The following is an 18,116-nucleotide window of genomic DNA, read 5'->3' on the forward strand; positions in this document are numbered from 1 at the left end:
ACCAGCACAAATCTGGACTGATTGAGTCACAATCACCTGGCTTTGAAACAATGGAAATTAATTATACTTAGCTCCAAGAAACTAACATAAACCCACTATTTATATTTACGCCCTGGCCTTAAACCAAGACATGAACCAGGTCTGTATCCATGCCAAGTGAGAATATGGCACAGTGACCCACCAGCACAATAGAGACATTCTCGACCAACAACTCTTGTGCAAGAGCTTTAGTGGAAATACATATTGCAGTGAAATACTATTATCAGAAAAATAAAAAAGTAGACTTTTCGGCCAGATAAACCAATTGTGTTGACTCTTAATGTTTTTCACACTTAACTTGATAACATTCCAAACAGTAATCCAGAACTGAACTCTGCACCATCCCAATATCGCTTAAGAGTTTGATTCTACCGAAACCTCATACATGTGAACATACAGATGAGTGCAGATTAAGAGGCAGCTACATTTCCCACATATCTACAGATCAACCATCTCCATGAGAACTGAGCTAATACCATCAGCTGTCAAGACCACGAGATGCAGTTAAAAATTCTGGATGAAGCATATGAAAATAAATTGACCTTGATTAGATAATTTGCCAAGGTCTTTTAAACTAATAGCTTTTTCAGGAAGTGCCAACACATGCAGTTTACGGAATGGCCACTTGAGGCTGGCTGAGCCATTCCCCATGGTAAAGTGCCCAACCTTATGGCACAAATCAACCGTCTCTACAGCTCCTATCCCTATTAATGACAACTGTACGGTTGGGGAATTTTTTTAATGATTTTTTGTATTCTTTATTATATCAAGGCTTATATTTTCTCAGGACCTGACCACTTTGAGTTACAGAGGAATTTTGTCTGGAACGCTTGCTGTCTGCCATACCACCAGTTGCCTCAACTCCAACAAAGATGTTAATGTTGGGATAGTCAGGAGTTTGCGTAACTGCCAACATGGCGACGCCCATAGTTGCCAACTTTTAGCTACACAACCACTCTACATAATCCTATGGGTGATAGAATAGAGACAGAATCAGTATTTTATAAATCCTATGGTAATGTGCGCTGCCCCAGTCATAGATGATCTTCGTTTTATGTACGAATGGAAAGACAAGGTGAAATTCACCCAAATGTCAAAACCTCAACTATGCTCAGACCAAGTTTAGGACACAGAATTACAATCAGACACATTAACACACACAGGTGCAGTAAGACAATGAGGGAGGTGTATACTCTTCTGTGTGTTTGTAAGCAGGGGAACGTGGGTGATGCAACCCTCCAGAGCGTATGGGTTAAATATGTACGCTAGGTGTGTGTGTTTAGCCAGCAAGCACACACACATACACACACCATTGTGTTTGTGAGCTGTACACTTATTTTAATTAGAGCTCCTTTGACAGTAGCTCCACATTTCTGATATGTTGAAATATATTCCCACATGCCCAATATTGTAGGTTTTATTTTGACAGCAGAAGACACATTGTGTGATTTTCTGAGTTTTTAAGCCTGAATTAATTTTAGTGGCATGAAATAATCTTAAGCAGTCCCTTGTGACGTGACAAAAACCTGCTTATCTCGGTTCATGTATTTCTGAGTGTTTACTTTGAAAGTGATGATTTTGATAAATGTACGTGTTGTGTCCAGGGTCCGTCGGAGGGTAAAACTGACCCTTTACTCAAGTAAAGGGCCTGAGTACTTCTTCCACCTCAGCCATTTTGCCCTTTTGAGGCACACCAACTTTCAAGTGTACACAATACTGTGATTTAGGATACAACAATCTCTGTTTTAATTATACAATCTTTTACAATAACAATGATGCATTTAAGAGACAGTTATCTTTTCAGTCCATTTCCACCAAAAAAACACTAAAAGAACAGCTTATACATGGTTGGCTGTTCTATAACAAATATGATTAGTTTCACTGTTATAATTTGATCCAGTATTAAATGTCTTATATAATTTACATAGGGAATCAACCCTCAATGACCCGGCTGAAATACTGTTTGCTAAAAAACATAATTAACCATGTAAATCATATTAATTATTTACTTTTATCAATATAATCAATATAGACATTTTAAGCTTTATTGTCCAATTGTGCCAACTCTTAATTGGGAGAAGTTACCTCTTTAAGAGACAGGTTTGGTGATGTGTATTGATTGTTAATGCATTTGCTCTATCATTGGTTGTTTTGCATAAATACATTACATAACCCTAACCCTAACCATTGGATGGTGGCTTATCAAGTAGAGGAATAGCCTCTACCCAAGTGCTTATCAAAAGTGCACCAAAACTTCACACAATGATATTACCTTTACTGCATTCATCTGCTGGTGCACCAGAACACCCCCCAGAGTGTTATGTTGTCTACAGTATCCTAAGAACCTTTTAGTCTTAATGTAAAGTTGCAGGACATATTTTGGCAACTGTGGCAATCTCCATTTAACGCAAAGTTGGTGGTTCAAACCCAGGTCACTGCAGTCAATATGACGTTGTGCTCTTCAAAGACCCTTCACCCCAAATTGCTCACGGTGAAATGGCCAACGATTTGTGAATGTTTGAATGTTAGTCTCCTTTACTGGTAGGCACTTTTTGTATGTAAAGGTGCTGGAAAATACACCATATAAATGCAGTCCATTTACCATCAGGTTTAAAAGAGAATGCGGTTGTGAATGCCGTTGATGTGGTGAGCAACATTTCTGTATTCATTTTTTCCATTCCTTTAGTTCAGATGTCTTGGCTGACATGATTTTCCATCTGTTACCATGTTAATACATGTTGAACATTCATGGAATTCCACAGTTGTTAAAAAAGAGAAATACCCACATACTGTAGGCGCTCTGGACAGAAAAATCACTGACCAGTGCAGGCATTGGTAATATCATACCACCTCCCCTAGAGAACTAAATCTAATTCAAATGGGGCTTTAGTGACATTCCAATCACCATTTTTATATAAGTTCTCTAATATGGAGCCATGCTTTTTCAGAGAAATAAAATAAACGTATTAATGGCGTTATATATCAATACAAAAAAAAAGACACTTTACACTACATCCAGTATTAGATCCATTCAGTATGCAAATTCACTTTATTATGTGAAAAAACTATGGAACAAACTCAGAAAAAGCCCGGACATTCTCTTATCTCAGATAGTTGACAATTATTTTTCTGTCCTTCGTAAGGTCTGCCATAAATGGAATAACGATCAGATTATTTTATTGTGCAGAAGTGCATAAAAATATCAACATATGATTTTAGATGTAGCGTTTGTTAGCTAATAAAGGCACCAATATCCTGACATTGACAATAAAAACACGAGTGGGTTGTGTTGTGTAAATACAGTTGCTTTATATTCAGCATCCAGCAGCTATATACATATTCTGTACAGTCCACAGGCATATTAACAACTGTGGTGAATTGGTTAGAATCATATTTCTTTCTTTTTTTAAATTAAGACTGTTCAATTAGTTGTAAAAACCCCTATACCCTTAGATATACTAATATGTATATGAAGGCTTTCTGTTCTCTGTAACATGAACGTGTGTTGGTGCTGTCCTATGGTTTTCCTGCAGCAGTAATGATTTCTGTGGTGCTGAGTGGAGGTTCTCTATATTACAGCTGAGGCCATGGGAAATAGCTTTGTACCTTGGGTGGACACAGGATCACTGACTCAGCTGTTAACAAGGAACAATAGTGGCGAGATGTACTGTACCAAAAACTGAGATGATGCATTACACATCTTAATATCATTTGCAACACTCTATATGCTTAACGTTTAGTAAATCCCCAGCCCTCTCTAGTTTTCCTGCTTTATAGTTCTCAGTGGAATACTAGGAAGAAAACGCTGTGTCCAGTTCCAAAAAAATATAGGTCAGCAAATGACTCAGATTGTTTCTGACACGTAAAACAAATTAGATTTAAATGGTTTCACTACGCCCTCGCCTAAATATAGAATTTTGATGAAATACCACATTAAGATTTAACATTCATTCATTTATTTTATCATAGTCACATTCTCAATATGTGCAAGGAAATTCGAGAGGAAGCTGTTGGCTCTCATTTTTATGATAAGTGTTTGTTAATGTGATAACAAGAGTCCATCCCATTAATAATTTCGGATAACTATAAAGATCTGCTGTCTAAGGGCGTTGCAGTGATGCCGTATTTTGGTTGGCCGACCTGGACGTTAGCGCCATAAGGTTTCCATCAAGAAAAAGAAAAGGGATTTTCCCATTGGAATTTGGTATATTGCGGAAAATAAGTAAATGCAATCGCCATAAGTAAAAAGCTAAGTAAGGGATAATGTGCAGCGACGCGTTCATTATGGGGAAAAGAACACCGACAGGCTGATCAGGAGCCCGACGCGTCGCTGCACATTATCCCGCTTATTACATGGCCACATTCTCAACAAAGTAACGTTATGACTCCCAATATTAATTGAAATGCTTTTATTGATTTAGAACATGTTTTTAATGATTAAAAACATTCTTGTAACTGATTTAAAATTACATTCATCCGCTACAAAAAATATTCCGTTGTTGATGTTTGAACTAGGCTGTTGCAACATAGTGAATGGGAAATCTTTAGGGATATTCAGATCAACGTTTCTGTCCTCGATCCTCTCTCCTTGCGGTGGGAATTTCGCATATAACACATCTGAAAGCGCAATTCCCAACATGTAAAAAAACGGGAAACAATAGTGCCACAGTTGTATCACTACCGCTAATGTGTGTGTAAGGACAGACAACATGGAAAGGCACTGACCCGATGTGGTGCTATTTCCTGGGTTGGAGGACAGAATGTTGCTCCATTTCTCGCTTTCGGTTATTGACTGAGCCCAGTAACTCTTCAGGCTGCTCTCGCACCTGTCCCCAGTCACAGACATGATCTCTTTTGATCCAAGACCAGCCTGAGAGAGCAGTTGTACCGCCGTGCTTCTCAAGCTATGGTTTGTGTAGCGCTTTGAAAGCTGGGCTGCCTGGCTTATTGTGGGTAGCATTTGCCCAAGGAAATTATGTCCCATGGGCTCACGTGAATACCACACTGATTCACCGTTGAGAAGCTGTTGGTCCTTTTTTAGTGGGTGAAGGTAGAAGGCTTTGGCGTCAGATGGGCACAGGGAAACATACTTTTTGAAGCTGGCAACAGGGCAATTTTGGTTTTCAGGCTCATCGAAAATAAAACCTCTGTCATTCTCTTTATTCTTGTCTTTTGGATCTTTATGATTTTTGGTATCGGCGTTGTGGGCAAGAGATATATATTCGCATTCGTGATCATCAAGTTTCAAAATAAAAGAGCTTTGATTCAAATGTCGATTTCCCTCTCTGCCTCGTCTGGCAAGATGCAGTTGGACATCCATCCACACTTTCCGGAAAGTCCGCCGGCTGTGTCCACAGATAGCGCCTGTGAAGCCCTGAGCAGCCGCAAATCCGCAGCTGAGATAGGCGGGTGGTGCTGGCTGACGTCTTTACCGTTTTTGCGGAGCTTTTTTGCAACAGATGTGAAAACATCGTTGCTTGCTTTAAAGGTAGCGCAGTTCATGATGTCAAACCTCGGAAAGTTTCTTGATATCCCTGCCCTAATGCCCAAGTAACTGGCAACTGAATAGGTTTTGCCGTTTGAGGTCTGAACCGTTGCGTAAAAGGACTGCAGCTGCGTGTTGAGGGTTTCTGCCCCGTAGCTGTCAAACTCTGTTGGTTGTTTTTTTTCAATCAGCCACTCTTTAAATAGTTTCATAGCCCATAATGTGTTCCGTTTTGTATTCAATTCATGCCTGTCCTCTTCAATCTGGTCGTTTTCTCTGTCATTAAAATCTCTGTGTCATTTCGCCTCTCTTACTTCTCCGCTGTTTTCTTGTCCCTCTTGTCTTTTTATTTTCTTCACTGGGGACTCATCAGCCACTAACCATTCATCCAAATTACTGTGCTTTCCAAATATATTAAAAGTAATGTTAAAATCCTCCATGTTGCTATCACACGACAGCGGAAAACTAAAGACAAGCAGACAGTGTGCTTACTTTTCGAACTGTTAAATTTGAAAAACAGTTAAATGACCGAACTTCTTTCTGAGCGTCTCTTGTCTTTTCAGACCAACTGTATACAGTTAAATCGAACGGACTTCTTTGTGCAGATTTGAGCGTCCTTAACAACGGTCAATAAATCCTTGACAGCGGTCTGTCTGTTCTGGATTAACAACGTGTCACATGTTCTGAATTGACCAATCAGAATCGAGTATTCAACTAAACCATGTAATAATACTAGGCTAAAATCGGCAGATATTCAATCTTGATAAAGGCCGACCAGGAGAGCCGATCAGATGACGCAAAATACATGACACTTTTCTCTGTGCGCGGCAAAACAAGTTAGCCAAAATGGCTTCACAAGTCTGGCAGTTTTTAAAGGTGTCCGAAAAAGACAATAAAATAGCGGTATACAACGTACTTAATTTGAATGCAATAATTATGTTCTTTGTTGTTTGTGGAAGCGCACCATTTATTGAAAAATGTATCTAAACTTTTCAATCCGTTACGATTATAAAATGAAGCAATATAAAGATGAGCCCCATTAACTGAGTTTTAAACATTACTTTAAATGGAAGATCTCCATAGCCCCGACCCACCCTATGATCGGATCGGCGATCCCCGCTGTTTTTATGATGGATAAAAGCTTCGGAATTGAGTATTTTCTGATATACAGTATTTTATGTTGTAGAACAAAACGTGAAAATCAGGTAAGGTTGCTTTAACCGCAGACCTTATTTCAGGCTTCTAACCACAAACATGTTCTAGTCTTTTCCCGGTTTTAGGACTCATTTCTGCACCACTCTATTAGGCGTTTATTGAGGAACCACTAAGCTAACTTCAGAGCAAGAAATAACACCATTGTTCCTGAATGGGCAGAATGCAATCAATTGATTAATCACACACTGTGTCAAAAACATTGATAGTAATATTGCAACCCCAACTTTTGCTTCTTTAATTGGTTTTGCAAGGCTGAAACCTCTCGACAATACATTCAATCTTTTTTTATTAGCAGTGTTTTTTCTCTGCAGCCTGAAGCTTTCACTGCTCTTACTAGGTTCCTGCCTCCTCTTCTTCCTCAGCCTTTTGTATCTCCTCCACCCTTCATTCATTCCAATTCAATTTTCTTTCCTTTTAACCTCTGTGTGCCCCATGCTTATGCACCGTACAGTAGGGCTGTACCCGAATATCCGTTCGTTGGAGTATATTCGGGTTTCAATTTCGTTATTCGGATATCCTTTTTTTTTGGCAGACGACTGCCAAATTGAATTTATTGAAAACTCCAACGTAAGAGCTTGAGCCTCTTTGGGGGGTGCTAACACTAAACCATAAATGTTATTGTTTACTTTCTCCGTCTTTATATGTAGATATGACTTTTTCTCCGTTAATCTCCGTCACGTTGTTTCTATAGCAACAACAACTTCCTGTCAACAGCGCTAACTCTCCTTCAAAATAAAAGCATGTCCATAAAAAATAGGAAGCCAAGCCAAATTACACTTAAAGGTAGTTTGACAAACCGGCTCGAGATACACTTTTTGTTATATTTCATGGAATGCTCATGGAACAATGAATATCTTGAGTGCTTTGACAAAAAATCCATAAAAAAAATTCATCTCTGGAAGCCGTAGTACTGTAAAAAGCACGACCAATCATCTGAGCCGGCCCGGCTAAAATAACTGGATGGCCTACCTGCCTGTCAGCCTTCCATCTGTGCACAAACTTATCTCGTGCCCTCATTGGTCATGTGTGCGTTTGTGTGTGTTGGAGGAGGGGCTCTGTAAGGAAGTGGCAGATTTTCTCCGGTCGTATATTTATAAATTCTAGCGATCTCGAGCTGGTTTCTCAAACTTACATACTCTACCTTTAAGACATTAAACAACTGCAACGAAAATAACAAAAACAATGAAATATCCTTTTCAATGTCAAAGAACACAAATTGGGTTATATACATTAACAATTAACTATAAAACAACAATACTGTAGAATAACAAAATGAATCCCGTGAATAAACCGAAATGCACGTGTCGAAGCGGTTCGCTGCTGATTACCACGCACCCCCCCGCGCGGGTTGAATATTCGCTGCTGATTACTAACCCCGTAGCCCGTAAAATGGTATTCGGGACAGCCCTACCGTAGAGCCAGCCTGTAATACATATTCTTTGCAGCTCTCTACGTAGTTTTGCCGCTCAGCAAATATGCAGCGAAAATCTTCATTAAGATGCCTCCATAAAGCTCTTTCACAAATTGCGGTCATTAACTTTGGTGGTCTCTCTGCACTGCTGCCTCAGTGCACTAAATAATTGAAAGGGCCCTCTGTGATATTCCCTTTTTGTAGTTGTACTGGTAGTATCAATTAATGCTGTTTCTAACACTAATGGTACCCCCAGGCTGTCCAACAAGCCTAGAGTTGGTGTGATTCCAAGGTTCTCCTTCATGAGTTTCTAAGCATCATCATATAACACTAAGGGTTGGGGTTTGGGTTATCCTACCTTAAATTCTAGGGTGGTTCATGCACTGTGGTTTAAGAGTTTCTTTACACAGCAGTCTGTTGTTAGTGGTCAACATCTTCTACAAGTACTGTCACTGTATTATCAAAAAAAAGGCCAGACCTCAAGAATATTGGCCGCGTGGAGTACGTCTAGATCTTCTCTATATGAAAAGGATCATGAGATAACTTGTGCTATGATTTGACACTATACAACAGCCAACCCCAATTAGGGGCCGGCGGGCCAGATCCGGCCCGCGAGAGGCAAATGCATGGCCCGCGCTGATCTACTGGCATTCACTTGTTATAACATAAAAACATAAAATAAAATGTCCGCGGTTTCGCTTTATTTTGACCTCCGTCGACACTCGTAAACCTGACCCATGACCTTATCGCGTGCATATGCAAGACGTGCTTCGCGCGCTTAAATTACTCGTCACCACCTGGAATAGCGGCAAACACATATAAACAATAGCTTGCCAGCTAGCCGCCTGTCATCCCAGCCCAGCGATTGACCAACATGACACTAACGGGCCGTGGATAACTCAAACCCAGGATGGAATTCGCTAAGAAGAGGAAGATAGACCAGGAGAACCGTCAGTTCAAAACTGACTGGACTGAGAAGTATTGTTTTTTTTTACCGGACCACTTCAATGCTAAACCGACTTGTTTGATTTGCATGCAGAATGTAGCTGTAATCAAATCAGACAACCTGAAGCGGCACTTCACCTCTATTCATGCTGCCAGTTTTAATGCTAACTATCCAGAGAAATCCGACCAGCGCACACAAAAGATAGCAAGTTTGCTTGCATCGTACAAGCACTCTGTTTCCACAATGTCGAAAACAACATCGGCACAAGAGAGCGCATCAGCTGCCTCATTGCACGTCTCTTGGACGCTTGCTAGAGCCAAGAAGCCGTTTGCTGATGCTGAGTTAATTAAACGGTGTGCGATAGACATGGCTCATGAAGTTTTAAATCATGATGAAAAACAACAAAAAAAGGTTGTAGAGCTATTAAAGCAGGTGCCGCTGTCGGCTAACACGGCAACCAGAAGAGTAGAGGTTTTAGCGGAGGAGTGTTTTTCCAGTCTACTCACGGATTTGAAGAAAACAGAGGCTATATCCTTAGCCATAGACTCCTCCTGTGACCGAACCGACATGGAACAGCTGTCTGTGTTCGCACGATATTTTGATGGGAAGATATTCCGGGAAGAGCTGCTGTGTTTGCTTACTCTGCCCGGGCACACGACCGGGGAAATAATCTTCCACGAGCTGACACAGTTCTTCGAAAAGAATGGTTTGAATGTGAGTCAAATCGTCTCTGTTGTAACTGACGGGGCTCCGTCGATGGTTGGAAAGCACAAAGGCTTGGTAAGCAGGCTTTCCGCCGTTGACCCGGCGCTTCTGACATTTCACTGCATCATTCACAAATCAGTGTTGTGCGCAAAACTGTGTGGAAAAATGAAAGAAACGATGGATACTGTGACGAGACTGGTTAACTTTGTGCGTGAGAGCTCTAGTCTACAGCATCGCCTTTTTAGATCGTTGCTAGAGGAAATGTCATCTGAACACAAGGATCTCTTACTACACAACGATGTTCGCTGGCTGAGCAAGGGCCGTGTGTTGGAAAGGGTGTGCGACCTGCGTGATGAACTGGTGTCGTTCTTATCAAGCCTGCAGAGCCAAAAAGCCCATGAGTTTTTGAGCTTTTTAACTGACACCAAGGTGATAGCAGATGTTCATTTTTTGTGTGACATCATGTCTCATCTAAATCACCTTAACCTGCAGCTGCAAGGCAAGAACCACACTGTTGCTGAGATGTACGAGGCGGTTGAAGCTTTTCGGTCAAATCTGCACCTTTTGGAGAGAGATATTCATGGGAGGAAGCTGCACTTTCCACGTCTGCGTGAGCACTGCAAGAAGAATGAAATGCCGGAAGATCCAGTAATGAAGGATTTTGTGTCAAAACTGGCAGAAAACTTCAAGGAGCGATTTGAAAGCTCCCCTAAAATCTCACGTGACATCCTCCTCTTCCTCAGACAGCCGTTCTCTGTGTCAGCAGACGAGCAGTGGACTGGAGAGGCCAAAAGGCTGGTGCCTTCCATAGAAGAGGGAGCTCTTCTGATGGAGGTCTTAGAGATGGGAAGCTCTGAGTTGCTGAAAGCTCAACACAAGGATGCACCAGTGTGTGACTTTTGGATCAACGTGGTTCCCCAAGCTCGTTTCAAAAACACCAGAGCTATTGCTATGTTCCTACTCACAATGTTCCCCTCAACATACATCTGCGAATCAGGATTTTCTTCAATGAATGCTATCAAAAGCCAGGACAGGAACAGACTCTCCAGTGCACATCTTGGACAGTGCCTTAGGATTGCCACAACAGAATACAAGCCCAACATCAGACAGGTTGCTTCATCCCGCCGCTCTCACTTCTCTCACTGATTGGTGAGTGAACAACATCAATTTATTTTTGCAATTTGTCAATTCTATTGTGGTATAATAATTATTAAGACAAAAATAACAATTTTATAGTTATATTTTATATGTACATTCATTTCCTAAATAAAATGCTACGCAGCGTAATTAAATTTCTTTTATTAATATGATAGAGAAAAAACCTTGGGTAATGCAGGGCTTTTAACAACAGCCCACAAACTGGTTAAATTGAATACAACATTAAAATAATATATTAAAAATAAAGTAAAAAAAAACAATACTATTTGTTATTTACAGCCTGATATTATTTGGTACACATATTTAAAAATGTTAAAACTAATAATGTGGTGTATTTTGGTACGACATTATAAAAGTAACTAACTGAAACTCTCTCTCTGTCTTCCTGTCTTTCCCAGTGTGTGTGTGTGTGTGTGTGTTACAGTGTTTGCTGAATTGGATGTGGACCTGTCTGACTATTTGATCAGAGTTCACTCTGTTGTTTTTTATTTTTGTTTTATTGTTATGCCCCATCAGACCACAGCAAAATCATTTGTATTTGTTAAAGCATTTATTTATTATTATTGTTAATAAATATTTGATTTCGGTCTAATTTTGTTTCAAGGATGCATTTTTCCTTTACTCTCAACACAGGGTTTGTTTAATTACTACTGCCACTACTACAACAATTATAATAGAGGTAACATCTGCACATAGTGTAAAACAACTTTTAGGGACACATAACATTTTGGCCCTTAGCTTGTCATGCTTGAAAAAAATTGGCCCTTTGGTAAATATAATTGGGGAACCCTGCTATACAATATAAAATGTAAGTCAAAAGAACATTTGACTTAATCTTGGATTGCAATACAAATAACATTTCATTCCTACCCAGGAGCACTATTGCTGACAATAGAGTGATAGCCGTGTCATGATATCTTTCAGGGAAGCCGATCAGATGTTTGACACTTGCACGTTTTGTTTGGCAGGATAGTCTCCACATATTTGCTCCACTTTTATAATTTTTTAATCGTAAATGCAATTGCTAAGTAAAAGGCTGGGGAGGATGTGGCTCAGTGGAATAGTGCGCTGAACTTAGTGTGCTGAACATTGAATCTGGGGATAGCAAGTTTGAGTCCCACTGCAGTCAGTATGTCGTTATGTCCCTGGGCAAGACACTTCACCCCAAATTGCTCCTGTGGGGATTGTCCACAGTAGTGAATGTCTGTAAGTGGATAAAAGCGTCTAACAAGTGACATGTAATGTAATGTACAGATGTAGCACCTCATTTCGGACGCCCCTACCGTAGTGGAGCCGTTATCGGCACGGGTTCGGCCCTCGCTGAAAGGGAACCCCCCCGCATGACTTGATACGCCACCTTGATAAATACATTAAATTATAATGAAACTAGCTGCAATGGATCCACCAGGGGGAGCAGTGCCACACTGGAACTCTGGAACACTGGAAGATCTATATGTCACGGATAGGATCATACTCTGTGCTAAATAAGAGAAATGTAATAATTTACAAAACATCACCATGTTTTTATTTAACAAAATAATGTTGTTTAATCCAAATTGGCGTACTACAACTACAAAAACCATTGGTTTGTTTTTTCATCTGGAAATGCAGCCCGGCTCAAACAAACGATTTTTAATCATCATCCTCACGATCATTTAATGCAGGGGTGTCAAACTCAAGGCCCGGGGGCCAAATCCGGCCCGCCATTTCATTGTATGTGGCCCACAAAAGCTTGCAAACAATATAATAAGGAGAACGTTGCCCATAAACTACATGTCCCACAATGCATCTCATTTTGTGACATGCGCAATGAAGAGACTTGCAATTATTTTCCCTAGACTTCTGCTTTCAGACGCAGTTAATTATGAAGTTATTACCCTATCCGATAATAATCCAATGCAGAGGAAATATCGTAAAATAATACATTATTCTTCATTGATTATGTATATTTATCTATGTATATTTATATAGTCTTAAAGTTACCACCGGCCCTTTGAGTGCAACCATAATTATAATGTGGCCCGCGATGAAATTTAGTTTGACACCCCTGATTTAATGTATCAGATGTTCGCAGAATTGACGTGAAAGCACTAACAAGTATGAGTTTGCTGTAGTCAACTTCATTAAAACTTTATTAACGTGCCTAAGCTCAGTAATTCACTAAAAAGAGGTTTATTTTTAATGGAGCCTAGTCATCTCCCCACGGGCAAACAAGAATATGTAGCCTATAGTGTTAATAGTTTACTTATTAGTGTTTAATATTACTGCTATAACAATCACATATTGAGTTCATTGTTGTGCAATGTTAAAATCAGACCGTTGTTTTTTTAAATAGTCTGAAAGAAAACGGCAGCTCTCAGGGGATCAGCTAATCAGCTGTGTGTGTGACTCTCTTTGTTTACACACCTTATAGCCCATCAGCCACAGCTCCCCCCCCCCCCACCCCCACACTGATCTCTCTTCTCCAGCAGTAAAGTTTAACTAGGTTTGGGTTTGCATATTTATGCGGTGATCTGTCTCTTCCTCTCTGCCGCAGACAGCTGAGCGGTGGACATAGTGGAAAGTAAAATTGACCTTGTCATCAGGTTCTATAAAGTAGGCTACTTCAATAAAAATACAAAATAAGTTATCTGTGTACGTGTTTTACTTAACGAGCATACTGTACTATGATCTGCATGCACTTATCAAACATTTAATTAAAGTTAAACAAAATAGTGAGGGGGCCCAAAATCTGAGGTGGAAGAAGTATTTTGATTATTTACCTAGGTAAAAATACGTGTTAGAAGTAAATGTCCTGCATTCAAAATTGTCAATTGCCCAAGTGAAAAGTATTATCATCTGAAAGTAAAATGAATCATTATGTTATTAGTATTAAATACATATAAGTATTTTTACAACTTATATTTAGAAATACTCCGTTGTAATTATTGATGCATAAATGTGTTCATCCATTCAATGTGGCATCTGCTATAATGGGGTATGATATAACTTAATAATACAAACATTATCGTGATATGATCATTTAATTTAAATTTAAAATGTATTCATTTCTTATATCCAAGTTTCTCATTATTATTATTTTAATTTGTATGGCTGATCTTATTTTTGATTTTATAAAGCTGTGTGAACCTGTGCTATCCTGTTTTTCACTCTCACCCTGTTGCTGTTTGAACTACTGAATTTCCCCACGGGGATTAATAAAGGTCCATCTTATCTTATCTTATCTTAATGTATAAATTGATTTACTTCGATCTACTGTACTGTGTAAAAACACCACAGCAATATTACAAACATATACTGCATATTAAAGCAAACTATTGTAAAGGTAAAAGTAAGAGCATAAAAAATAAAGAAGTGTAAACATTTACATTATTAAGATTATTTCATATATAAAGACTATATATTATTGATTTGAAATTAAGATAATAAGATTAGATATACTTTATTTGACTGAGTAGCCTGTGAAAACCATAACAAATATGTGTTTAAATGCTCTTCAGCAAACACAACTGCAGAGCTGCAAACATTACTGAAGTACTAAAAGTCTATGAAACAAACTGAAAAACAAAGTTCACCCGTACCTTTGTGTATTTGTGAATGAAGCGCCATCTCATGGTTAAATCCTGAAGTAAAAAATCTGGCAACGCCACTGGGATCCGCTGGGTTTTCGGCTGGAATCCGTTGGGTGGAGTCCATTCTAGAGTGGTACATCTGTAATGTAATGTAAAAAGTTGACATTAGCCTACAAACAAACTACATCACAGTCGCGTGGCTGCATATCACCAACGCTAAGCTAAAGGCGACATGTGCATCGTGAGGCGGGCCTACGGATAGTAGTCTCATTTAGACACCTTTTAGCAACTGCTGTTTTTATGACAGAAGCTTCACACATTCCCCAGTGGGGTATTAACTTTAGTATTTGATGTCATAGGACAAAAACGTGAAAGTCTCATAAACGTGTTGATGATAATTCTTATTTTAACCAACCAAAAGTAGTTAAAAAAGAGTGACTATTAGTCGCTACTTTGAGTCAAGCTGCAAAATGCTGGGTAATTTCACAATAATGCAGCATGATTGCATCATGGTCATTGATCAATTATTGTATTTGTGTTTGTTCTGTGCTTGGTAAATTGCAGCATTACGTTTATATCAGAGCCTTTCAGTTATTCATTTACCAAGGGTAGATGGTTAACATCTTTGTGATATCATCAGGGTTATTTTCTCCATGGCCATATAAGACAAAATGCAGCAGTGTATAGGCTGAGTAGCAATATTTACGACTGTAAACTCATATTTATGTGTAAGATGTGTTGAGTTACACTTCACGCTTACATTATATTTTGGTGCATTCAGTTTGCTGTACAAGACAATGGTTGGAAAATCTCTTATTTCTCTACTGTAGTTTGCTCATTCTCTTGAGCCAAACTGGGGATGCAAGCCAAGAATGTAAAGGTGCTGAATAAGATGTGGAAAATGAATGTGTGAAACTCATTAGGCTATGTGCATAGCATAACCCAAAGAAGGCTTCAGTATGAATTACTGTAGATTTGGGAAAACATCTTTGATCACACAGCGGAGAACATAAGATAATCCGTGCTCTATCATGAACCCAATATATCTTTTGATTAAAGTATGAACCCAACCCATGTTTTTTTGAGAATTGTGTAATAGACAGTATTTTTCCAGTGAAAGCTGATTCTCTGAATGCGTGGATGCCAATAAACCTACTTAGGATTTTTTTGTCAAAATGTGCATCGGATCTGGCATGATGATTATTAGGAGGTTTTCATTTGTTTTGTTAGGGTTGGTTCCAAGTGTGTCTGAAGCAGGATGCATTTTCCCAGTGCCTGTTCTGGCTAATATTACACTCCCTTTTTATTCTTCTGTCCTAAGCATCAGAGGGATTAAATACAAGCAGAACTAATGAAGGGATAAATCACAGGTGTACTGGAGGTCAGGTGGTTGCAGGGCTGATGGGGAACAGGTGGAAAGAATGAGGCCAGGACAATCAAAAATGGCGGGGAAACATACAAAGACACAAAATAAAAGCAGAAATGACATAGGGACAGTGTTTATATGTGTATATATATATATTAATGCTGTCAAAATTATCGCGTTAACGGTGGTAATTAATTTTTTTAATTAATTGCGTTAAAATATTTAACGCATTTAACGCATGTGCAGAATGGCCCGCCCCATACATCACACCAGTGGCAGTGCCAGGGTATGGCTGGGGTAGGCTACACCCATACCAACACATGTTTTAGCCCCCACCATGAAAAATAAAGTCCGCCAAGTCGCGCAGAGAATTGCACAGACAGCAGTTAGTAAGATTGATTTTAGTAGCCCCTTGTCTGGAAATACCGAAGACCAGAAACGGTTTTGAAAACTTTTGTCACGTAGTGATCGTCTTCTCAATAGAACATCTTTGATAATGTCTTCTGGCCAATCAGAATCACGATAACGGCGTGGTGTTGTTGCAGGAAGTCCCGACGGAGAATACTTTTGCTGTAGTACAGGGGTGCACATAACTGGCATGCAGGTACGCATGCGCGGCAACAATCTGAAACTGGAGTTACGTACTGTAACTGAGTTTCTATGAGTATAGGCGCAGCCCTCTAAGGCTATCGCTATTGGGTAATCCCCCCTGCACGTGTGCAGCACTGACAGACTTAATCCACACCCACCTATGACGTTGGCCCCACCTCCGGGCTCACTTCCGTATAAATAGGAAGCAGGCCCGACAATCCACTCCCACACAAACAGCTTTTCTTCAGCTATTCGCGGAGCCAGTGGGGCCCGAACCTTAAAGGGCTGCGCCTATACTCATAGAAACTAGGTTACAGTACGTAACCCCAGTTCTATATCGTATAAGGCTTCGCCCTCTAAGGCTATCGCTATTGGGTTAAGGGCGAAGCAGGATGTAGTCTACGCCCCACTGGTTCCGTCCGTTACCAGAAGCACAAAACACACCTACTCAGTTAATAACCCATGTCCATTTCGCATGCGTAAATGGAGCATTACATTCCCAGGAAATATAGCATTAAAAAATGAATATTCTCCATCCGGGAACGAAGGTAGGCTTACTTAGGCTACCTGTCGTTTATAAAAAGTAGAGATCGGGTCTCACTTGTTAAAAACGATCAAGAAAGGGGGAAAAAAGGGAAGCTCTCTACATGCCGACAGGCAGGCGAGAGGGCACGCAATTGAAAAACCCCGACATTACTCATTCTGGCAGGCTATTCAGTACTGAATGTGTCAGAGAGGAATGGGAGACATCCCTCAAATAAAAATGAACGCGCACAGGACAGAGGAGATGAGATGTGGCTTCTTCCTCTGATGTGTGAGGAGGAGGAAAGAAACCATCCAAGGTTATCACTCTCGATCTAAACGAGCTTGTGATCACCTTTGGCATAAAAGCCGGGTTCGGGCGCAACACAGCTGAGCTGCCATCTCCCTGGATCTGGAGACATGACGGAGCCACCGAGAGAGCAGACAAATCCCTTACCCTTTTAGCTGATGTCAGAGCCAAGAGAGGAGCTACTTTGGCTGACAAAAACTTGAGGGGAACCTGATCCAATGGTTCAAAAGGAGCTTTACTCAGTGCGCGCAGCACTACAGCCAAATCCCATTGAGGCGCTAAAGCGCGTGATACCGGTCTGAGTCTCTGTACTCCTCGTAGGAAACGTTTTGTCAGAGGGTGACTAAACACTGTGCTGATCTCAAAACCTACGTGGCATGAAGAAATGGCAGCAGCATATGTTTTTATCGTGTTATAGGTCAAATTCCTGTCCAACAACAGCTGGAGGAATGACAGCACGTGAGGCAGGGGACACGTAACGGGGTCCAAGCCTTTCCCTACACACCAACGCTGGAACACTTTCTATTTGGCTGTGTAAGATGCCCTGGTGGACGCGGCCCTAGATCCCTGAATAGTACTCACAACATCTTGAGAGAGGCCAAGCCCCTCTAAGTGTTCCCGTTCAGGGGCCATGCTCAAAAACATTGGCCTAACACTGGGTGACCGCTGATCGCTCCCTCCACCTGGGAGAGAGCATCCCCCCGCCACGGAATTTCCCAAGGTCTCCCTGACAGAATCCGCTGTATGCAGGGAAACCAGGACGCTCCCGTGCGCTCCGGGGCTATTAAGACCGCTA

At 40.4% G+C, this 18,116-nt stretch overlaps 3 protein-coding genes across 6 annotated transcripts in view; all 3 read left to right on the forward strand.

The window, feature by feature from the left end:
• LOC307044894 (uncharacterized protein) overlaps positions 1-18,116 on the forward strand; it is a 172,791-nt gene that overhangs the window by 42,371 nt on the left and 112,304 nt on the right. The gene's annotated exons all lie outside the window — the stretch shown is intronic.
• LOC307044889 (uncharacterized protein) overlaps positions 1-18,116 on the forward strand; it is a 104,057-nt gene that overhangs the window by 3,690 nt on the left and 82,251 nt on the right. The gene's annotated exons all lie outside the window — the stretch shown is intronic.
• Positions 8,722-11,551, forward strand: LOC307044183 (protein FAM200A-like). The gene is made up of 2 exons (XM_079689258.1): positions 8,722-10,950; positions 11,358-11,551. Exon 1 carries the CDS (start codon positions 9,061-9,063, stop codon positions 10,945-10,947), a length of 1,887 nt encoding a protein of 628 aa, XP_079545384.1. The 5' UTR covers positions 8,722-9,060; the 3' UTR covers positions 10,948-10,950; positions 11,358-11,551.

This window comes from Notothenia rossii, assembly GCF_949606895.1.
Source record: "Notothenia rossii genome assembly, chromosome: 6".
Taxonomy (NCBI): Eukaryota; Metazoa; Chordata; class Actinopteri; order Perciformes; family Nototheniidae; genus Notothenia; species Notothenia rossii.

Coding starts and splice junctions, on each gene's coding strand:
- LOC307044183 (XM_079689258.1), top strand. CDS start 9,061: ATGGAATTCGCTAAGAAGAGGAAGATAGACCAGGAGAACCGTCAGTTC.